General features: G+C 46.7%; 2 protein-coding genes across 2 annotated transcripts in view; both read left to right on the forward strand.

The window, feature by feature from the left end:
• The window catches only part of LOC119466436 (putative phospholipase B-like 2), an 88,485-nt gene extending 75,577 nt beyond the window's left edge, over window positions 1-12,908 (forward strand). The window contains exons 11-12 of the mRNA XM_037726947.2: window positions 3,735-3,894; window positions 12,643-12,908. Coding sequence (XP_037582875.1) covers window positions 3,735-3,894; window positions 12,643-12,816 — 334 coding nt within the window. The 3' untranslated portion in view covers window positions 12,817-12,908. The remainder of the gene's footprint in view (window positions 1-3,734; window positions 3,895-12,642) is intronic.
• Window positions 12,909-18,026: 5,118 nt separating this feature from the next.
• LOC119466437 (putative phospholipase B-like 2) overlaps window positions 18,027-24,523 on the forward strand; it is a 57,008-nt gene continuing 50,511 nt past the window's right edge. Inside the window, exons 1-2 of the mRNA XM_037726950.2 lie at window positions 18,027-18,157; window positions 21,667-21,927. Of these exons, the coding sequence (XP_037582878.1) occupies window positions 21,695-21,927 (233 nt within the window). The 5' untranslated portion in view covers window positions 18,027-18,157; window positions 21,667-21,694. The remainder of the gene's footprint in view (window positions 18,158-21,666; window positions 21,928-24,523) is intronic.

Here is a 24,523-nt window from a genome sequence, read left to right on the forward strand (position 1 = left end):
GGCCGATCGTTTTCGCTTGAAGAAGCCAGAGCGAAAAAACACGGCAAGACCTGCAAAAGCAGCAGTAACGGCTTAGGCATGCTGTCCACAGGCCCAGTGCCATGCCCTCTCATTTCCTTTTGCTTTTATTTCGAGATATAGGTCAAACGTAACAAATATTTCTCCCGTATTTTTTCTGGCTTCACTGCCTGGTTTCATCTAATGGCTCTAACTGAGAAAAGAATCGAGCCCATCGGTTCCCCACGCCCGTCTCGATGAAGGTTGAAGTAACGGTAAGCACCTAGCATAGCTGATATGTTCGGTTCCTGAAGCGTCAAGAGTTCTCTCTATCCTCTCATAGTTCCCCGATCACAAAAAGTTAGAAATGTAGTGAGAGTCAACGCGCAGTATTGTGTCCCTGCGTGATAGGTAAATGATGTATTGAAAGGGCCTACTCTTCTCCTATGTAGTGGTTATGTGCGAGGACGCTTGCGGCAAGGAACATGTATCTCGTCATGCGAGGCATGCGCAGAGAGGGCGCGTCGAAAAAAAAATCCCAAAGAAAAAAGTTGGAGGAAGCTTAAGCTTCGCTTTTAAGAGTGGAACGCGATAGCATTCAAAGATCCCTGACTGCTTCTCACGCTTCCCGACAACTGCAGCTTATGCAACCTTAATGGTTACCGGGGAGCACTGGCGGTGAACGCTATGCACGAAGGCGAGCTTTCTGGTGGAAACGCGGCCTCTTGCGTGGGGCGATCCTGGAAATAGTGCACAGCCGCGCCGAAAATTTACATAATTTTCAGGTTTACATTTTTGTTTCGTAGTTTTAATATTTCAATCTGAGAAGAATTAACATAAAAGGCACGCGCTGTGGGTGTTTGGTTTCTGGATTGTCATTCTCAAAATTACGAGGAATATCTTTGCCAAGAAAGCAAGACGAGGTATCAACAACCTTAATGATAGAATGCTGTGGCAATATAACCCGCATACACCACAATATAACCCGCATGTCATATAGGAAGGCGTGGCATATACATCTACCTAAATATATTCAGAGGGTCTGCGTGGTTGGGGATGATTTTCTCGGCCGCGGATGCCGGCGCTGACGCCGACACTGACACCGACGCCGAATTTTCTGCGACACGGGGCCCTAAACGCTTTCGCGTTAAAACAGCAAGTTTGCACTCGGCCGTGCAACGCTTAAACACAGCGAAACTGGCGATGCTCAAGTCTTACTGTCTGCTACTGCTAGGTATTAACTTGGTTGCTGCTAGGTATCAACTTGTTTTAACTACCCATGTAGGAAGGTATTCTCGAGCGATCATTTTCGGAGGTACCTTCCCTTTCGCGACATTTCGCGTGACGAGCGCTGAACGCGTCTGCGCCTACGAGCGACAGCATTCTTGGCATGCCACAAATGCAGGCTGGCTAACCAAGGTTGGCACAGTGCCAAGAACGCTGTTCTTGCCGACGCCGAACCCGTTGGCGACATTTCGCGTGACAGACCCTGGACGCGTCGGCGCCTACGAGCGACAGGATTCCTGGCATGCCATAAACGCAGGCAGGCTAACCAAGGTTGGCACAGTGCCAAGAACGCTGTTACTTGGCGACGCCGAACGTGTTTGAGGCTAGCCGCTCGATATGAATGGGCCAGCCTTTTTATTGCGATAGCAATTATATGGAAACTTCAACCGGATTTCTGCCGTCAGTCGTCACCGTCGCCGTGAGGTTCCGTATAGATTCCAAGGGCGATAAAATCGTCGCCGTGCGCCGTATGCGCGAGCGAAAGCGCGCGGGGAACGCGCGCTATCACGGAGGGCGAACTCCCCCGCCCGCTATCAGGGAGAGCGAACGCACGGCGGAAAGCAAACGCGACCGTCGCGCGAAAGGCCGTGGGGTTATGGGAGGGAGGGAGGCGGGGCGGCGCTGTGCTCCTGCACCAAAGGCGTATCTTGCCACTCAATCTCCCACGCGAAAGCAAGAAAGCGGGAAGAGGAGGGGAGGGGGGGCAGCTTTTCCTCTGCCAACAATTTCTCCTCTGCACTTTGCCCGGCGGTGCCGGTCGCCCGCACCGTCTCTTATCTCCACATGGCTCTGACCTTTGTATGCGCTGTGCATTCGCCGCTCAGTTTCCGTTGAAGCGATAGACCGCGCGAACCTGCGCTTGCTGCCAGCGTTTTGACAGTCGTTGGCTGCGGTCATTCAGTGTGATCTATTCATGTTTGCTTGTGCGCGCTGACACCCCGATTGTTAATTCAGTTAGTAAGCCAATGTGTCCAAGTTTACGCAGCCGATAAAACTACTATCCCTACTCCGAATAGCTCTCTACTAATTTGCTATCGCAATCGATGCTTCGCCTTTCGGGCGAAACTGCGACATTATATTTTTTTTCTCCTGACTCAGCGCGCTGCGGAGAGAAGAGAGGCGGGGGTAGCGAAGGGAGGGAGCTGGCAAGGAGGAGACCGCGTGCGCATGCGCCGCGCTGCCCTCCTCCGCCCTCCTGGTTGCCATGGCTACGGCGCCGCAGTTTCTTGTTACGAATCACGAACCACAAATTACGGCTGGCTTAAACAGCTTCGCTGTTAAAAGAAAGCTCACACATCCAATGCAATGTTGCAATATGAACGAAGTGGCGCTCACTTGAGGTAACGACATAGCAGCTGTTGCGGATATCGTAGCCGTTAGCTGTCTGCGTCACGAGGGAAGAAAGTCGATGACAGGTGTATACAGTGTTTAGCGTCTGCTTCGCTTCTCTACGTAAACACGAGAAATAAATTGATTGATTGATTGATTGATTCACATCTAAACACATTTAAGGTATCATACCACTTGCCTGTCTAGGAGATTGGCCTAGAAGGGGAACATATTTAGCGGCACATACCAGGTTGCATGGGCCTAGTGACTAGACCAGGCAGCAGCCAGAAATAGGTTATTTGCACACATGGCCAGGAGAACAAGTTGTCCTTGTATATCCACTATATATAGGACAAGGGAATGGTGACGAACGCCAAACCATGGGGAAGAGAGAAACGAAGCTTCGCTTTAAGGAAAGGCGCCAACAAACGTTGTAGGGAAGCAGCATTTGAGTTCTTCACGCAGAATTCTTAGCTGCTGGTGCCGTTGCCATGGCATTCAAACTGCAGTGCACACTAATGTACGGTAGAGTCGAGCACAACCGCTGTGGCGGCTGATATTTTATAAGGTTTCGGTTTAGCACGAGGTCACGAAATCAATTGCCGGCCGTCACAACCCTGTGCAACCGCTTGTCTTCTCAGACTAAGGTGATGGTTTCAGAGTCCCTGGTGTAAAATTAACCCGGGGTCCATTACTGTGACATTCTGCAATTGAAGCATGCTTATTGTTGAAAGCATTGAACTCCAGGAATTATATTACGAGTAAGTCACGAAGCTAAAGGCGAGAATTAGCAATATTTCTTTTAGTATGAACTCAGTCATGCTGAAGGATGTAATTCCACAGTTAAACACTGATACCTACTCAGCATGCAGTGCTTGTACGTGTGTGTCTGACCAGGGAGTGTAATCATACATCTTGCTGACCGCCTGGAGTAGCGTGTAATGCCATCACCCAGGCAAATATTTCCATCTCCTTATTTGAGTGAGCATCTCTCTGTAGGGAAAGGAAAGGTCTGTCGAGCTCATTTGGTCAGCATTTTGCAGTCTGAGTTTTTTCTTTTCTTTTTGGTTTGGCATGCATGTGCTCTTCTCCAAGACTCTCCTTTGTTTTTGTTACCCAAGGTACAATGACTACACCCACGACCCGTTCTCCAAGTGCAACTGTACTCCGCCGTACAACCCTGCGTACGCCATATCGTCCCGCTACGACCTGCTGGACCCGCAGGGGAAGTACGACGTTCCAAGAATGTACCCATGGGCACTTGGTGGCATTGACATGAAGGTATGCGACGACATGCTTGATACTTTTCAGTTCATTTCAGCTTCAGATTATCATCCCTAAAGGGCTCCTGAACCATTGTGAGCTCCAAAAGGTGCTGTAATATTGGGCGCAAAAACCTATATCTAGAAAAAAGGTTACACATGCATAACGACAGCCAAGATGGCGCGGATGGTGACATTGATGATGATGAAAATAATGATTCTTCCATATACGGCACGTATCTATGAAAGGAGACAAAACAGAAAGGGGGTTGTTTGAACGTGCTTGAATTTATAAAAACGAAAAATGGATAACTGGCGAAGTTAAAAAATCTAAGAAATGACTATTTATTACAGAGTACGACCCAGATGAGGAAACGATACATTTAAAATACACACTAGCACAGTCATCCAGAAAACAGTCTGATGTGCAGCCAAGAAACAGTAGAAAATCGGCATACCATTATATTCAAACATTTTAAAGAACAGTTGTCCCTTGAATGCTTTCAGACAAGCCTCTGTCCAAATCTGCTAAATAATCGCTGCTAAGGACAGGTGCTACGCTCGACCCTATGCGCACTAGGTGCTTTTGGAGGTACGTGTTATTGCCGTTTCGAATAAAAGTATAATTCAAGTAAAAAGTGAGCACTAAAATACCTTCAATAGTAGTACCTGATGTCGTACTGAAACAAACAGAACCAGATTCGCCGGTGCACCAAACAACAAAATTAACAAAATAAGACTATGGCAAGGAATAGCAAAGGCATTTGACGTCTGAAGAAGACGGACTTCGTGCCCTTGTCTTAGCCCATCAGTGTAGACATTTGGGCTTGTTGGTGTAACATGTTTGCAGATTTTCTTCTTGTAGCGCAAAAAACACACGGACGTAGAAGAAGAACGGGGACACACACAGGTTCTTCTTCTACGTCCGTGTGTTTTTTGCGCTACAAGAAGAAAATCTGCAAACTTCTCTTACTGATTACTTATAAAATAAGTCAATCTCCAAGGTTGTTGCAAGGAATGAGTCCCTTAATTCGAGGAAGTAAAACTTGGCTTGCTGGTAAAAGGTGACACACTTCAGCCTCGTGCCTTCCTCGTAATTTATTGCTCTAAAAGGAACACCATCTTTGTGAGTCTCAGCGCTAAAGAAGATTTCTAGCCTCTTTTTCTGAGTTCTTTGAATATTCTTCAAAACTCTTGCAAGGTTAATTTTCTTGCGCATCTCTTTCGCTCTCACTTTAACCTTAGTCAGAGAAAGCCCTTTATACTCACGAAATAATGCATTCAGACTATTCCTAATATTTTTGTTTAAGCATCCGTGGGAAAACAATGCCAACCTACCCGCCCAATATGCAGGTATAACATACAAGGAATATTCTTGTAAATAAGATTATACACTTTTCAAAGCTAATTTGCAACTTAGGACCTGACACCTTATCAAAGTGTCTACACCGTTGGGATTGGGCCCTAAATCCTCATCTTGGGGAGCTCTGCGAGTTACTCGGCCTTCAATGGCGATACGTTTAGGCTTGGTCCTCGCAGTTTCTGTGGTGAATTTCGGTCCAAGTTCCAAGACGTTTTTCGCGGCATCCGGAACGCTGATGCCTTCACGATCGTGAACACTTCCGGTCATGGTTTGGCGATCCTTGCTTGTATGAGCTCACAGCTTCCGCAGTTGATGTTCATACTGAAGTACAACCGAAGTACAAACTGAAGTACAAACCTGCAAGCTTCATCGCTCTCTCCTTAGCAAACGTGGTAGTCGAACCCCATTTAGATACCAAACCACTATAGACAACCAAATTTTTAACTGTTTTGATAAGTTTATTTCACATAGTTTCAGGAGCTCACACAAGGTATTGGCAGTGGATGAATGAATGAATAAACGTTTATTTGAAGCAGTGACTTGTCAGTAGAGGTGGGAGGGTCCCTTATTCCAGGAACCCTCTGGCTTGGATCGCCCTCCGGGCCCGGGCGAAAAGTTCGCGCTGGTCGACCAGGTCCGGCTTGGAGATCGCAGCCTTCCACGTCTCAGAGAGACGTGGAAGGGTCTGCGTCTGCTGCTATTGGTTGTGTCATTGTGATGCTTGCTCGAGTGTTCTTGCAGTGCAGTAGGAGGTGCGCCAGGGTGTCTGGCACGTTGCAGTGGGGACATGTGTAGCTGTATAGCGTCGGGCGGAAATGATGCAGTAAGCTTCCGTGGGTGAACGTATTTTTATTTATTTATATATTTATTTACACTTCACCTACATCGCCGTACGGCATTGCGTAGGGGAGGTACACAAGGGTAATAACATAGCGCAGTTATCAATCGATGTGATAGTTACGACAAGTACAACGGTATACAAGATACTTTTAAGAAAAAAAAACACTCGAATAACAGTGAATTAGACAAATCATAAACAGTGACACAGCCATACATTTAAACACCCAAACGATATGCAGTGACACAGCCGTACATTTAAACACCTAAACACTTCGGGACAACAAACCACTCCTATTGGCAGTGGTATTGTGGACGTTGTTACCGGGAAGAAAAAAAGATTTCATTATCAGTATCATTAACGATAGCATCCGGGAGTCGGTTCCATTCCTGTATTGTTTTTACGAAGAAGGTACTGCCAAAAGAGTGGGTTTTGTAGGACTATTCTAATATTTTCTGTGAATTATCTCGTCCATTTGAGACGTACGTTGGTGCAAAGAGATAATCTAGGGGGTTATTGGCATTTCTATTGTAATAAATGCTATGAAGAAATTTAAGCGGCAGTTTCTGCCTCCTCACCATTAGTGGCTCCCATCCCAAGTTTGTTTTATTTCTGTAATACTTGCAAAAGAATTATAGTTGTTGCTAACAAATCTGGCTGCATGATTTTGAATTTTTTCCAGTATTGCTTTGGAGTCGCCTATAGTCTGAGCCTTCGTTTCTCTTTAGTTTTGGATATGGTGGAGGGTATACTCTGCGTCCTAGCCGATAGTGCTGCAGTAGTGCTTGGTAAGTTAGCGGTATTGTTTCCGTTTCCTCCGCTGATTTGGGTGGGTGGGACATGTCTAGAATCTCGTGCGGGGAGGCCCGTTTGACGTTTGCGCGGGCCGCGGTGTGTGCTGCTTCATTCCCCTCGAATCCCTCGTGTCCCGGAACCCACATAATGCAGGTGTAGGGGGGAGGACTGTCGCCACGTTTCAGTATGTTCATCGCTTTGGTGTTCATCGAATTGTCGCCAACGCCAGTGTCGTCCCCCTGTAGTCTGTGACGCTGATGGCGAAGGCGTTTCGGCCCGGATACTTGACTGCGTCCACGTAGCGCGCCTGCGGGTCGTTACGGTGCTTGTGTTTGATGGCGTTAACCCTGGCGAGCCGACTGCCTCGATAGTGTTCTGGATGCATATTCCTAGGGATCTGATGAACTTGCAAACAGTCTCGGAGCTTCGACATGATCTTTTCCTTACGTTCGCCATCTAGTTCTAGGTTGGTTGCATATCCTGTGCGTCGGAGGACTGCTCGGCCTGTAGTTATGAGCTGGAGTCTCTCGATCTGGTTGATGAGGTGCACTTCCACGAGTTCTTCCCAGGAGTTATGAACTCCCATGGGAAGCAATCTGTCAGTGGAGGCGGTTGTTGGCAGTCCTAGGGCGAGCTTCGTGGCCTTTCGTATTAGGAGGTTTAACTTTTGTTTCTCGGCTGTCTTCAGGTTGAGATAAGAAGTTCCGTATGTAATGCGGCTGTAAAGGAGGGCTTGTACCATTCGCAAGGTGTCGTGCTCTTTTAGGCCATTGCGGCGACTTGCCACCCGTCGTATCAGATGAGTCAGCTGTGCCACGGTGTTCTGTAGCCTAGGGGTTGTGGCGGCAACATAAAAATAATTTTGAAGCCAAAAAGGCGCGTCCATAAATGTGGACACACGTTGGAAAAACACCTCGTGAGCTTCTCGCAGCCATATCCTTTTTTTAAAGGCCGCCTTGCTGACATACAAGCGTACAGCACCCATTTCTAAAATGTAGGTAAACCATGATGAAGGCTGGTAAAGAAGCGCTATTTCAATGTCACGGAGCTTTTCGCTGAGGAGCACTTGGCTTTAGAAACAGTGCCCACAAGTGTGGACATGGTGGCAAAGAGGATATTCACGCCAATGAGAAAATTGTTTCCTTTAAGCAAGCTCTTATTTTTTTATCTGCATACAGGTGCATCTTAAGAACACACATCGAAGTTGTCAAAGTGTTTCTCCAGATAGATGTCCTGTTGGCGTTGCACAATGACACTCTACAAAATTGTTGAGCGTCACCAAAGTTGAGGCACTCTTTTCGGCTGCACGCGAGGCGTACTGTCTTCCATGGTCTTCATGAATTCAAGGCAAAAAGAAATAACTAAATATTGCAATTACGTTAAAAAGGGAGGGTGCAATGGGACATTTGCATTGATGTTTTGTGCGAAATAAAAAAAAATGTAGCAGTTTCGTCCGAAAGGCGAAGCATCAATTGCGATAGAAAATTAGTAGACAGCTAGACGGAGTAAGGAAAGTAGTTTTATCGGCTGCATAAACTTGGGCACGTTTGCTTACTAACTTAATGAACAAGCGTGGTGTCAGCGCCCACAAGCAAACATGAACAGATCACACGCGATGACCGCAGAGAATCACTGTCAAAACGCTGGCGTGAACGAGCGCGACCGCTGCAGCAAGCGACACTTCGTGTGGTCTATCGCTTCAATGGAAACACAGCGGCGAAAGCACAGCGCATACAAAGGTCAGAGCCGTCTGGAGATCGCTTTCAAGATACGGTGCGCACGACAGCCCGCGCCGTGCCGCAGATCGCTTTCAAGTTAGCTCCGTCAGCAGCAGCCGCGTAAGCAGAGCGCCCCCTCCCCCCCCCCCCCCCTCCCGTCTCCGTCGCCTCCTTTACGTTCCTCGCGTGTGAACGAAGACCGTGCGCTTCCGGCCGCCTTCCTCTCTCGCGTATGCGAGATAAAGCTGCGGCTGCCGGCTCACCCTCGCACGCTTTCACTTGCACATACAACGCACGTCGGCGGCGACGTTTTTATCGCCGTTGGACTTTAAACGGAACATCACTATACGACGGCGATGGCAACGCCGATGGCGTCGGCAAAATGCGCAGACCTATTCCACCGCGTAATAACAATTTTTGGGGGGCTAAGCAAATTCACAGTTCTTCGATGGCACTGAAGAGCTAAAGTTTTAATTGATCTCTGTGACTGGAGGACAAGGCGTTTCTAAAAGGGGAAAGTAAGGCAAAAGGGGAAAGAACCTCTACCTGAGAAAATGGAAAACATAGAAGAAAGGTAAAGGTTATCAATGAAAATGCCTGAAAAGCCTAAATGAATTGCCTGAGAAGGATGTGGCAGGTTGCCTAGCTGCGGCAGACAAGTAATTATCAAATTTCCCTCCAGCCTGCATTGGGCTGAAAGGCCACTGCTGTATTTGAAGCTGAGGGTCTTCTGGTTTCAAATGTTTACTATTCATTATGTTTCTATGTTTGATGAGTGCAAATAACACTCCCTTTTATTTTTCATCATTAGTGTAACACTAAAAGTGATGCACTGTTCGCTTCGCAAAAAGCATTCTTGGACCGCACATTTACCTTTATCGGCAGCTCAACAATATTGTTAACCGAATGCATCTCGCTTAGTTTTGGAGAAACGTTTTTATACTTAATTCAATATGTACTTGTACATCCAAAAAAAATAGCAATCTCAATTTTAGGCGAAGTCTTGTATCTTGCCAGCTACAGGGAAAATGTCCTATTGCGAATTCCCTTCAACTATATCCAGTCGTTGAGCTTTCAATACTGCATTTGGATGTGTTCTGAAAATGGAGCTGACCATTGCGCACGTTTGCGCGAACGACATGCCATAGCTCCACAAGTGTATGCACATATTAGACTTCCCTTTTTATTGCGAAAGCAATTATATGGACACTCCAAGCTAATTTTTTGCCGTCGGCGTCGCCGTGAGGTTCCGTATAGATTTAAGTATATGTTTTCCATATGCCATTCTACATGACCTGTGGTATATAGGGTGGTATAATGCCACACCATTCTATCACTAAAGTGCTCATACCAGAACACCAGGTCTTATACTCTTGACAGTATAATTCTTCAGAATTTAGAGAATGGCAGTCGGCAAACAAATGTCATGGAACAAAACACCAACAGCGCATGCCTTTTATCTTAAGTCTTATAAGACCTATGTATTAAAAGTGCGAAACAATAACAGAGTTCAACCCTGAAAATGCTGCAGTTTTATTAGTGCGGCTGCGCACTACCACCGGGATCGGCCTAGGAAAGAGGTTTGAAACGTACCCGATACACAAAAGTGGTGATGAAGTCGCTAAGAAAGACTTTGCCTTTAATTAATGAACATAAATGAAAGTGTCCGATCGCACGATTCAAACAGAGGACCCTGAGCACAACAGCTTCTTTTTACTTAGCTTACGTTTACTTGAATTAATACTGCCACTACAGCTTCTTCGTGTAATATTGTAACATGTCGGTATCGCATTCACTGCGTCGCCTTTTTGGCGAAACGGTGATATTTATTAAATATTACTTGTTTACGTTAAGGCGTAATTTGAATATATCCTTTGTTTCTTGTCACAAAAGTACTATAGAATTGCTAAGTATGTCGTTAAAAGACCAGTGTCGCCATTTTTTTCTCGTAGCGAACGTATTGAATGCGAAAAAATTGCCTCTTTTCAATATATTCCTTAAAAACATGATGGCTCTGTGGTTATGCCGTTGAGCAGCTCAGCAAGTGGTCTCGGTTATCGCCGCTTTTTGTATAACGCGGAATAAAGAACGCTTTTATGCCGAACGATGATTGCGCATCATATAGCACAAGGCGGTCAAAATTAGCCAGAAGACGTCTACTATATTGAACTTCACCATCATCATGTTGAATTAGGGCAATAGATCTCATCAATCAGTCCTTAACGTATGTGCTTTTTAGCGACGGTGTTCACTTACTCAAGTCGCATATATTTATTTTGTGGTAGTAAACAAAACACAATCCTAACAGTTCTGTAGTGTACTATGCGATATGTACACCGTAAGGTGCACGAAGAAAGTAGAGGCACGAGAGAAAAAGCGCTCCACTGCACTACATAAGTTCGGCAAACATTACAGAATTTAGTATGAACGAACTAGCCTGCAAAAAAAGTACTTCTTGTGTACGCTGAAAAACCTGTGGGCGCGGTTCCTACTTGCAGCAAGCTCTCTTTTCGTCCACTTCCATTCCTCTTTTCATATTTGAACATTTAGAAGAACGGCAACTGTTCTTCCCTTTACGCCTTTGTTTGGTGCATTCATGCGAATGTAACAACAACAACAAAAACAACACAAAAAAGATCAACCCCTCCGTTTCCCTTATTCTCCCTCATTGACTATCGAGAATCTCGACTTCTACAGCGATGATGTCACAAGGGGCTGCACAAGAGTTTATTGATGTCCGGCCACCTCCTACGGTCACGTATTACGTGGTGACTCCAGTTGAGTACACTGCGAGCGACACTGGTAAATAGCAAGTTTTAGAAATAGTTTACTTAAGTGGCTTTCCGTGCGCAAACGCCATCTCCATGTAGGTCCTTCGCGTTCCTTTGTGCTCTTTTTGCGTTCTTTTGTAAGCCTTGTGGTCGATGTCCACTAACTTAAGGTGCCCACGATCTGAAACTGCCTATTATTTTTGCGGCTAGATATAGTGCCCATTCCAAAACACCCAAGGAAGCGGACTGGAGGAATGGCCCCGAGGCAGCTCCGTATAAGCGCACCACATGCGCAATGCAGAAGGGTTCCGTTAGGCTTACGCTTAGTGGAAGTTAGGCTTACTCTTATGCGGAAGGCGTGTTAGGCAAATTGTGTTTTCGACCACTTTCATTTCTTAATATTGCTTTTGCGATTATACGGACACTAACGGTGCGTTCGCACCGTCGTGCTGGCTGGGTTCCTGGTGCATGCACTGCGCGAAGGCAGAGTTCTGCCATTGGCGCGCACACTGTGCGCCAAACACTATAGCAATCCTGCCATGCAGTTATGTGCATGCTACACCTTTGGTGCGTACATTAGCCTTAGCGGACAGCAAATTTGAAGCTGCGAACGCGCACCTTATTAGGTGGAACGCATATCTCGCGCACCATCGATACTTGTCGCCTCTAATGCCGCTGACGTAGTGAATTTTCATACACACACGCAGACACCCTAGAAGGGCGTAGGCAGCCGTAATAATTATCCCTACGCTGGCGGCTTTCTCATTATGCCAGCGTTGTGAGACGCCTCGTAGCTGTCAGGATGCTCTTACAGCAGCACTGCAGCAGTTACATCGGGTGCTGCGTCGTGCCAGCATGTTACACCTCGTATCGTTAAAACAGCTGTCGACGAGCTCAGTTGTACGGTTAACCATTTCCATTACTGTCACTGCTTTTCCCTTCGGTTTAAACCACCATTTTTTTTCTTCTAATGATGTCTACACTTAAGTCACAAAAAAGACTTAATTTCGCTTTTGATTTCTCTGTCATCACTGTCTCCTAGCCTCGTGGCATTTTACCTAAAAAAGGAGCCCCTTGATCGCACTTATTTTTCTTACTGAAAACGGCAGCGGGCACTTGCAATGCGCCTATGAAAGAAGTACAAAGCTTCCATGTTCCAGGCGTGGTACATTGTTCTAATGAAGCGGTCATCGGGCCTCGCAGGCAATGCACTATATGCAGCACAGTGCGAGTGTGCATCCATATATATATATATATATATATATATTTCATATTGTTTCAGCTCACCGATTACCAGAGATTCAAAGAGCTGCAGTTCTACGCAATCAGTGGGCCGACGTGGAGCCAGCAGCCGGTGTTCCAGTGGAGCACCAGTGGTTTCAACGACAGTCACGTTGGCCACCCTGACCGGTGGGAGTTCGGCCCCGTGCTGCACAACTGGGGATACTGCACGTAGTCGGGTGGCGCGTACCAGGAGATGAATAAATCATAGCGCGATATCCTTCAGCATGTATTCTGTATTAAATGCGAAGCATTTCACGGCCAATATTTGCCATTTTGACAGTGCCTATCTATCTAGCAGCCTAGGTCCTTGTGCTCTCATGGTCGTCTCGTTAACTTGGTTAGTACCAAAACTGGCATAGTATGGCAAGAGTGTATGACGAACATAAATGATAGGTCGCGACATGAATGTCATGACATGCGTGTCATGTAGGTCATGAAAATGACTCAGCAAAAATAGATTTATACTCAAGAACCACTGGATTGGGTTCGGACGTGAGTACTAAGTGAAAGAAGCACTAAAGGATGGTGGTAAAGTCACAGTCATGAACTTAACTCAGTACAAATGACTGACTCAGCGAAAAAGAGATTAACACTGAAAAACCACTGTAATGGGTTCAGACGTGGGTACTAAGTGAAGGCGACACTAAAGCATGGTGGCCGAAGTCATGGTGATGACCATGACTTACCGAAAATGACAATGACTCAGCGAAAAAAGATAACATCTAAAAACCATTAGAATGGATTCGGACGTAGGCACTAAGTGAATAAAACACTGATGGATGGTGGTAGAAGTCATAGTCATGAGCATGACTGAGCAAAAATGACAATGACTCAGTGAAAAAACATTAACACAAAAACCACTGAAATGGGTTCGGACGTGCGTACTAAGGGAAGGAAACACTAAAGCATGGTGGCAGAAGTCATAGTCATGACCATGACTCAGCAAATTAAATTGACAATGACTCAGCAAAAAAAGGTTCACACTCAAAAAACAATGGATTGGGTTCGGATGTGGTACCAAGTGAAGGAAAAGGCTAAACGCTGATGGTAGAAGTCATAGTCATGAGCATGACTAAGGCGTTCGCCTTAAGGTCTCTTAAACGTAGCTAAAGGTGCTCACGAGGAAATGAATGTCATGACATGCGTGTCATGCAGGTGTAGGAACACTACTTGTGTCAGCAGAAAACTACCCGACATTGTCATTTCAGCATTAACACGTTTAAGCTTAAGCAATATTAATACATCACAAGCCGTTAAAACATGCTGACCATGCAAGTACTATAGGTAGCGGGAGAACCACCCCTATGGGAATTTGTAGGGTGGTTGTACTGTATGAGCTATGTCACCAAGCTAATTTCCCTCGAACTTGGTAACTTGTTTTGCGTATTATCGCAATTCTTAACGCGTCTGATGACATCAACTTTATGGTGCGTTCATCGTTAACTCGATAGAACTATAAAGATGCCTATCCTACGTTGAGGAATTACAGGAATGGAATTGAACAGCCCGGTCATTCCCGGAGTGGGAATGGGCTAAGTTTTTTCATTCCGAGGAATTGAAAGGAATGGGATTGCGGAAAGTTTTAATTCCCAGGAATGGAATTGGAATGGAATGGGGGCACCCATTCCGCAACACTGGTTCACTGTGGGCGCTGTATGAAGCCTGCCATAGCGTTACGCGAAAGTTTCATGACCAGATAAGTATTGAAGAACCTTGCTGCGATGCCACGGCGCCATTTCGCTGACATGCCGCATCTCTCCTGCAAAGCAGGGCTCGTCTGATAGTCGCTGTCCTCAAAGTGTTCGCAGCGGAGAAACTCACGCTTTGACGGTACCCATGTTGACTGCTATGGGCGCGCAGCGCGAATCCATATCCTTCGAAACTTCGGCTCTGCCGGTAAGGTATGACACGGCTTGTCTCGCCCGACGATACTTTCTCACAGCCCTGCGCGCAGCAGTGTAGAGGCATTCTCCTGCGTTGTGCCAGGTGCTTCACTGAACACATTACAAAGCAGCACGCCACACAAATGGCGATATAGAAGACTTCGTCACAAGCTCCGCTTGCGAAAACGAGGATGCGGCCACGATCAACTGCGAAGTTGAGTCGGGATTAACCCAGTGATAAACACCGGAGCCACACGTTTCAGCATCGCTGGTTCACCATCTGTACGGAATGCTTGGGCGGTGATTTTTTTGTTTGTTTGTTTGTTTGTTTACGACTGCTGGAAGCGGTGGACAGCCCAAGCTATAACAGGTAGAACACCTTACTTCGCACAAAAACAGGCACCATTTTAGCTGTTTGTTATCAACTCGGCCAGCGCGCAATAAATAATCAATTATTTGAAGGCTTTAATCCTCATGATCATGATCATCATAATCATAATCCGCCTATTTTTAAGTCCACTGCAGGACGAAGGCCTCTACCTGCGATCTCCAGTAACCCCTGTAATGTGCTAGCTGGTTCCCACTTGCGCCTGCAAATTTCCCAACTTCATCCCCCCATCTAGATTTCTGCCGTCCTCGACTGCCGCTTCCCTACTCTTGGCACCCATTCTGTAACTTTAATAGTCTGCCAGTTCCTACGCATTACATGGCCTGCTCAGCTAAGTTTCTTTCTCTTAATATCGACTAAAATACCCGTTATACCCGTTTCCTGTGTGATCCACACTGTTCTCTTCCTGTCTCTTAACGTTACGCCTAACATTCGAAGTGTTTAGCTGGGCGTATAACGATTTCAACGCATCTCCAGAGCGGGAACGCCATGTGCGCGTATTCATAACGCTCGCCGCGGTGAAGAAGTAAATAAAAAACACCGCATATTCACGGGGTGAATGATGATGAGTGGGCGAAGCTCCGGAGGGAATCATCGGTAAACCGTGAATCTTCCGTGTAATTCGCCCAGTCTCGCCGCACTAAATCGAACGATTGACTTCCACCAATGGCACGCGCCATATGTGACGTCATTCCTATTTTATAACAGCGCCCTTCATTATAATTGCACCATCTCCCGCTTAAGGGGACGCTAGCACAAACGCGTTAGAAACGTGCAGTACTCTCTAGTAAGGGGGAGAGGCCACAGCGTCTTACGCAGCCGTTTACACATGCCGGAACGTGCACCGCGTTTGCCGACGCCATCACATGACTGCTGAGAGAGTATAACCCCCGCATTCATAAACGCTCCTCGACTTGAACTTGACTTGCCACCGCCTTCAACGCGTTTCGAACGCGCTGCCCAAGGCGGTGGCAAGTCAAGTTCAAGTCGAGGAGCGTTTATGAATACGGGGGTAAGGTGGAGAGGCCACAGCGTCTTACACCAGCTTCTTACACGTGCCGTAACGCGCTAGCACAAACGCGTTAGAAACGCGCAGTCTTTCATTGTTGTTGGGTATTTATTGTCATCGTGGTGCGTGTGTCCATGTGCGCTTCGTGGCGTTGTGGCTAGCGCCACGCGTTCGGAAGCGAGGGGTGCCTGGTTCGATTCCGCGCTACGGACGCAACTTTCGGAATTTCTTTTAGGGGCGAAGCTCCTTAGGGTGTGGGACTGTCCCTCCTCTGTAGTATGTAGTAGTAGTGGTCGTCGTCGTCGTAGTAGGTAGCCACGTCTACTTTTATGAAAAAAAAAGTTGTCGCAGTTTCACCTGAAAGGCGAAGCATCAATTGCGATAGCAAATTTGTAGAGAGCTAGACGGAGTAATGATAGTAGCTTTATCAGCTGTATAAACTTGGACATGCAGCAGCACCGGCAACACGCAGAACTGTTGTCGACGCCGTCGGCGTTTTGCCCGCGTTCGCTCAAAATGCGTGCGGCGTTGGTGACTGTTTCCGGAGCCTCTGATATAAATAGGCACTTCGTGCCGCAGCTAAACGTCGCCTCCCTTCCCTCCCCCCTCCCCCACGGCCTCTAGCGCGTCGGAAGAAGGCGCGTTTGCTCTACATATATGGTGATTGTAAAGGAGGAAAGAGACGCCTACTTCTGCAGCCCTTAAGGGAGCACGGCGCAGAACCCGCGTTTGTTCTCCGCCGTGCGTTCACTCCCCGTGAAAGCGCGCGCCCATCGCGCCCTTTCACTCGCACATACAGCGTTCGGCGCGCGGCGACGATTTCATCTCCATTGACGTCATACGGAACCTCACGGCGACGGCGACGACGACGGCGACGCCGACGGCAGAAATGTGCTTTTGAGTGTCCATATAATTGCTATCGCAATAAAAAAAATTCCGAAAGTTGTGTCCGTAGCGCGGAATCGAACCAGGAACCCCGCGCTTCCGAACGTGCGGCGCCAGCCCAATACGCCACGAAGCGCACATGGACACACGCACCACGATGACAATAAATACCCAACATTAACGAAAGACTGCGCGTTTCTAACGCGTTTGTGCTAGCACGTTACGGCCCGTGTAAGAAGCTGGTGTAAGACGCTGTGGCCTCTCCGCCTTACCCCCGTATTCATAAACGCTCCTCGACTTGAACTTGACTTGCCACCGCCTTGGGCAGCGCGTTCGAAACGCGTTGAAGGCGGTGGCAAGTCAAGTTCAAGTCGAGGAGCGTTTATGAATGCGGGGGTTATACTCTCTCAGCAGTCATGTGATGGCGTCGGCAAACGCGGTGCACGTTCCGGCATGTGTAAACGGCTGCGTAAGACGCTGTGGCCTCTCCCCCTTACTAGAGAGTACTGCACGTTTCTAACGCGTTTGTGCTAGCGTCCCCTTAAGCGGGAGATGGTGCAATTATAATGAAGGGCGCTGTTATAAAATAGGAATGACGTCACATATGGCGCGTGCCATTGGTGGAAGTCAATCGTTCGATTTAGTGCGGCGAGACTGGGCGAATTACACGCCAGATGCATGGTTTACCGATGATTCCCTCCGGAGCTTCGCCCACTCAACATCATTCACCCCGTGGACATGCGGTGTTTTTTTTTCATAAACGCAGACGTGGCTACCTACTACGACGACTACTACTACTACTACTACTACTACTACTACTACTTCTACTACTACTACTACTACTACTACATAGGAGGGACATACCCACAACCTAACGAGCTTCGCCCCTAAAAAACCCGCCTCAGCTCCGCTTTCGAGTCGATTGAGATGAGCCTGACTTAGCGTCCACTTGTCTTGCGTCGTCGCTTTCCAGCGAAGCTTGCGAGCCTCGCTGGCGTCTGTGGGAGACGCGCTACGAAGCGCATATCGAAAACACGAAATCCACGCACTGCCCTGCAGTGCCTCAGCGCGTGAACTGCCAGCGAAGCTGACCTAAAGCGACAATCAAGGCGTGTGTGCCACGTGTTTCTGTACGCTATCACCCTTTCTCTATTTGAGCTGCAGCAACATCTCATGTGAGCACGCTTCGAGAGGGGCCTGTCTCTCACCACGCCCTTTGCCCGCAAACGGCAGCGTTGAAGGATGCGCGACGACGCCCGTAGCGCCAACACGTGACGCCGGCCAGTTGCGATAAGTCGGCGCCCTGCGTGAAGCGGCGAAGACAGACGGACGCCGGCGTCTCCCTGCGGTAAGTCTTCGCTTCTCGTTCGTAGGCTACGAGGAAAATGTTAACACCACGTTTTAACTCCCAGACAACATCGTAACATCGCGTAGACACCACGAGGCAGTGCCAAGGAGGTTTAAAAAGAATGCATTTTTTTAAACCTCCTTGGACAGTGCTTTGGAATGCCAATGCTAATGCGTCCAGCAGTCGGCGCAGTTACAACTCCTGAATTCTTTTCATTTCACCGAGGGAGCTTTCTCAGTTAGATTGGTGTCGACGAGCTGCGTCCGCGTTTCTTCGATCGCAACTAATCTTGACCGCTAGCGCTGAGTGCTGTGCAATTTGGTTCAAGTTATTAGTTATTAGGAACAGCGCAAGCGGCTCGAGACTAAATTTGCGCTTTCGAAACACGTACTCGGCGAGTACAGTATTTTCTTGAAGGGGCCTTTGCCTGGGCTATCACTAAAACCGGCTCAACGCATCGCATGTGATACCGGCAGTGAAGTATATGTGCAGCTTAAATGGACAAAGACAATGTTAACACATGCAAAGTGTCCCAACTAATGTGGGAACAAATTCTTGATGAACGTTATTATATCTTAACACCATGGTAACACTTGACTGGATAATTCACAATCCAATTAAGCTGCTTACAAACCATTTATTTCAATGCATTCTTACACAATTTTCGCGTGTGACAAAATAGTTTCGTTACCGCCAATGAACACACTTGCGTTAATGCAACATGTTAATGCCAATGAAAACAACTTGCGAAAATTTATCGTGTGTTTGTTCATTGCAACGACGTATGTGTACAGCCTAAATACGCACAGCCTAAATACTGCGTATTTAGGCTCTACAGTGTAGCATAGTCCATGAAGACTCTGCTACACCGCTAATTTCAGGAGAAGATAGCCAGAATTCTTATACCGTCCAATTATCTAGATATCGGTGGTTGACGTGCAGCGAAGCTGTTTTCATGCGTCGCCGGCACTTGACTTATCTTCGCGCGCCATATCTTGAAAGAACATATCACCAGCATCGAGTGGTGCCGTTTCGCGTACGTTCAGGAGTGCCCGTAACGACAGACAAGTCTTGAGGTATTTCCCAGACTTAGGCGCAGAAACTGAGACAGCAGCAACGCTAGCAAGTTCGTTCGGAATCCTTCGGGGGATTACAACATTGCACCTCGCGCGTCTCGTAAAAGGTGACGGAATTTGACAAAGCTGCTAGTCAGCTCATTTCCTTTGGCTACAATAAGGTTTATATAAGCAAAATGTGACATAAATTTCTGCCATAAATGGATAGCGCTTGCGAAGTGGATCCTCATATAAGTTAATTTTTTCACGCTCTTGAAGCCGCATCTATTGGGTGATAATACGTGTTCGTCATAGAAATAAAGGAAAATCGTTGTCTATGCTGACAATTTTGTCTTCTTTTTTCTAATATTCATAGCGTTCTAAACAAGCGCGATGAATGGTCTTCGTTTATCCGCACAAACAATGCTGATGTCACCATACTAACGAAAACGCGGTTATCCGCGATAATATCTAATGCCCAAATTTTTAATGTGAGCAGGATTTGAAAACTGACCCATGTGACCCTGACTATACATCAGCAGGTGCCGTCCTAATCGCTGTATGTTTTCACATTCCTATTGTCTGCAGTTCGGAATAAGTGTGCGCATGTATTCGCATCAGTTATAATAGCATCGGCCACAGCAAGTCACAGCAGCGTATCAAACAGCCGGATCTGGTTCTCAAAAATATAAACAAACGTGCCGCTCATGCATGCGTTGAGCCAATTTTGTCCGCGTGACTGCTGCACGCATGCACCTTGCTTGTAATTATCCCTTCGATCCCGCTCTCCAAAAGGTGTGCTTGCAGGTTGCTTTGGCATGTATCCCATGAGTCTTCGTGTCCTCGTCTTTTTCGAGCCATATCATTTCAATTAACTGCGTAACAACTAGCCCCAAAATCACTACTACAGCAGAAGAAACAGTTGAAGTATAGTCCCCGATTTGTTGCTTTCTACTTCTTCCTTCTTAAGTCTGCGTTTTCTCGTCGGGCTAATGCGCATCCCTTAGACACCTGTTATGATATGAAATGTGGAACCTCGTTTACCAATAACTCCTATTTTTTCGCAGTGCTATCTTTGTGGAACAGCATTTAGGCAATATTTGTGACACATTCGCTAAGTGTCCTCAGACGAGCCCCAGCTTTGAGATATCCGCCTAAAACCTTGCAGCAAGCCTGGCATTTCGTTTTCCGGGAAACTCTCTCTCACACGCTGCTCGAGAAAACATTTACAGAACAATGCATTTTTTACGAAATTGTCGAGGTAAACAAAATAGTTCGTTAACGGTGGTGCATGTGCCAGTAAAAACTTGTAAAAAAATGAGTGCGTCTGTGTGTGGGTGCGTGTGTAAGTTTGTATGTGTCTTTCTCTCAAAGGGGTCGGCCCAAGAAAACGGTGAGATATTCCGACGATAAGAAAGTGGCTGCACTCGGAGTAGATTGCCGCGCATTAAGAAACTTGGCCGAAATAGAAAAAATTGAACGGTTCAGTTAGGTTTGGTTATTCACTAATTTGTCAATGAAATATTGACGCGAAATAAGTTGGCACGTGGTGACACTGTCACCTTGAGGCGAGAACGACGAAGTTGGTGGTTGCGCGCGTGCTCTCCGAGGTCCGGCCATTATTTAAGGCTGACGTGTTTTTTACCTATCTGTTGCTGGTCAACTATTCTAGCTGTACTAGCTGGGTGACAATATATTGTGTACAAGCAGCGTAACTTGATTGCGAATTATCCTGCGAGTTAGCATGGTATAACGTATAATGACGCTCAACAACTTGGCCCATATTTTGTATGTGTTAGTGCTGTCTTTTTTAATTAAATAAATATGCACTCAGCTTTCCATCGTTAGGTATTGCACATAGCATGCAATTTTCATTTTGCCTAAACGGTACAATAATGATGCATTTACTGTAGCCTTAGTTGCCTTGATTAAGTTTTCGCGTTCTAGTGTGGCCAGTTTTTTTTTTTTCAAAGCGTACGTGTTTCTCTTATTCTGCGTTAGGGCAACCGAAGGCCCCCAACTTCTCAATGTTTTTTTTATTGTCAAGTGAATAGAATGCCGTTAAGTCCAAATGAGGTTTCAAGGTGTGAGAAATAATTTTTGAACGACATCTAAACTTTATTCAGGTGGGGATTGAAAAGATGGAGGAGCTTGTGTAGGAACAGAGATTACAAAAATTTATGAAAGAAAACAAAGAATGGACTAAATATAACAATAATGTTTTTTTTAATCGTACCTCTAAGCAATATATTTAAACTGACGCTCACATAAATGCACGATGCTGCCTACAGCATCAATAAGCATCACTATACGCCACAAAGTCTAAAAACAAATGTGTACGAAACGCTCTAACCTACGAAAGATGGTCAATTTTATTACTTATAAGGTTTGGGACGATACCTCATCGAGAAAGTGCTGATTATATTTGTTTGCGTATGTTTTCTTTGTGTGCAGGTCCTCCACTGTAATAACCAGAAGCAAAATGAGGCGCTCGGGCATGGCCATTGGCATTTTATTTCCGCTTTCTTTCTTGGCCGGTGTTTTGGCTGCGTGTGAAGCTGCTGACTGCCAATGGGCTTGGGTTGCACCGGACTTAGGAACCAGTCGCCTGCGTATTTACGACGGCAAGCCACCATTGCCTCCTCATCAACGTGGTGCGTCGGCCCTGGCTCCGGTGGCATGGGCGAATTTTGAAGACGACATCCAGAACAGCGGGTGAGTCTGGAGCAACGGCGCAGTTTCCCGCTCGAATACATGTTTATTTTTTCTGGGAAACTGCGTCTTCGTTGTAAAACAGCAGCGCTGATGCGCGCGGAAGCATGTTGCGTAATCCTCAGAACTACAGAAAGTTCAGCTGGTTCGCATCGTGAAAGCAGGTAAAAAAAATCACAGCATATCCACGGGGTGAATGATGATGAGTGGGCGAACCTCCGGAGGGAATCATCGGATCTCCTGCTTAAGGGGACGCTAGCACAAACGCGTTAGAAACGTGCAGTACTCTCTAGTAAGGGGGAGCGTCCACAGCGTCTTACGCAGCCATTTACACATGCCCGAACGTGCACCGCGTTTGCCGACGCCATCACATGACTGCTGAGAGAGTATACCCCCCGTATTCATAAACGCTCCTCGACTTGAACTTGACTTGCCACCGCCTTGGGCAGCGCGTTCGAAACGCGTTGAAGGTAAGGCGGGGAGGCCACAGCGTCTTACACCAGCTTCTTACACGGGCCGTAACGCGCTAGCACAAACGCGTTAGAAACGCGCTAGAAACGCGGCCTTTCGTTAATGTTGGGTATTTATTGCCATCGTGGTGCGTGTGTCTATGTGCGCTTCGTGGCGTAGTGGTTAGCGCCGCGCGTTCGGAAGCGAGGGGTCCCTGGTTCGATTCCGCGCTACGGACACAACTTTCGGATTTTTTTTTCATAAAACGCCGGAAGCGTTCTCCGGAAGCCGGAAACTGGCTTCCGGAACCGGAACCGGAAGTGAAAACGGAAGCGGAACCGGAAGCGGAAGTCGGCTTCCGGTTATACTATACGTATACATATATATGTATATATGGGTATACATACATATACGGACACACAACGCCATCTATTGAGCAATTCATAAAACTAGACGTGGCTACCTACTACGACGGGGACGAACGGGTGCCGCTATAAGGAGCTTCGCCCCTAAAAAACGTGTTGAAGATAAGAGAACCAGACAACCACCGGCGTTTGTGTTGTCTGTTTCTCCTCTTTAGCAGGCCTTACCTTCTTTCACGTTGAGTAAAGCTACGCAGTGAATCGAGTACCTACCGGACACTAAGTGGCAAAAGGGGGACTTTCGAATACAAACAAGGGAAGCTGAGGAAACATTGTCTTTATGACAGAACTTTACATAAACTGTACTATTAATGGACAAGTTAAAAGCATGAAGATTGTTAAACTTATACAGATTATTACATTTTTTAACCAAACGTCGTTTTATGCATTGAAGAACAACAGTAACTGGAACACTAATGTATTTCTCTGCAAAGTTCGAGAATTCATATCTCGAAACTGGTGTCATCTTGAGAATTCGTTCCAAGTGGATCCGCGTTTCTAACTCCACAGCTAGAATTTGTAAATTGCAATATGGGCCATAAGGTAAGCAGTTAAACTAATAAGTGAATTAGTCGATTATGCTTTTCAATTTTTTGTGCGAGTATAATGTCCCCGTCTTCGAGTAGACCAGCTCATGAACTAGAATTGTGCTATCTGCCACAGGTAACTTTTGAACATTTTTGAAAGCGTTCTCTGAAACACCCGGTATATTTACGGGGGTGCTTTTTAAACCATACCGTAATTTTAAAAATTGGCAGTGTCATTAGCGTAATTTTGGTCTTGGAGCTGGATTACTCGAAGCAGCGGACATTACTCGCACGAGAAATAGAAATGCATATTTTACCAGTTAACACAATTATAAGAATTAATGTCTAATTAATTAGTTTACCGCACATATTGCAATTTGCGAATCGTAGCAGGTACATTTGCAAGGCATGTCCACTTAGGACGGCTTCAAAGCATTGCACGAGTCCCTGAGATATGCTCTGTGAAAGTTGCGGCAAAAATCCACCATTGCTCCACTTACTTTGAGATGCGAAGCATCTTATGCTCGGGGCTATGTCACTCCCTACCTCCCTCCCTGCATCCCTCCCTCCATCCGCCGAGCGGCGCCCACACCCCTACTGCGCATGCGCATGCTCCTCCCCCTCCTCTCCTTGTCTCATCTCCTCTCCTCTCGGCATTCCTCCTCTCTCTCCGGATTGCGCAACGAATAGCAACACCTGCGGCTCCGCGCGCGATAATGCGAAGCAGCTAAGGTTAGAGGCGCGACGGTAGGCGCCCCAGAGGCACCGGCAACAAGCACCAACGCCGCGCGCGTTCGGTGCGAACGCGAGCAAAACGCCGACGGCGTCGACAAAAGTTCTGCGCGTTGCTGGTGCTGCTGCATATCCAAGCTTATACAGCTGATAAAACTACCTTGAGTCGACCCCATGGCTGCTTCGCATACTACTCAGGGTTCGCCTACGGGGAGATGGTGTAATTTTTTTTCAACAGGACGCTGTTTTATGCTTTGAAGCGCAAAAGTTACTGGAACTCCCATGTATTTTGTCGCACTATTTGTAAATAAATATTTCGAAACTTGTGTCATCCTGAAATTTTATTCCAAGTGGATATATCGTTTGCGAACTCACCGGCTACAATATGTTCCCTAAGGTAATTACTTAAAAAGGTAATTCGTGAATTTTTAGTAATCAGACGATAATGCATTTCGATTTCTCAGGGAA

Source organism: Dermacentor silvarum, chromosome 10, assembly GCF_013339745.2.
Source record: "Dermacentor silvarum isolate Dsil-2018 chromosome 10, BIME_Dsil_1.4, whole genome shotgun sequence".
NCBI classification, from domain to species: domain Eukaryota; kingdom Metazoa; phylum Arthropoda; class Arachnida; order Ixodida; family Ixodidae; genus Dermacentor; species Dermacentor silvarum.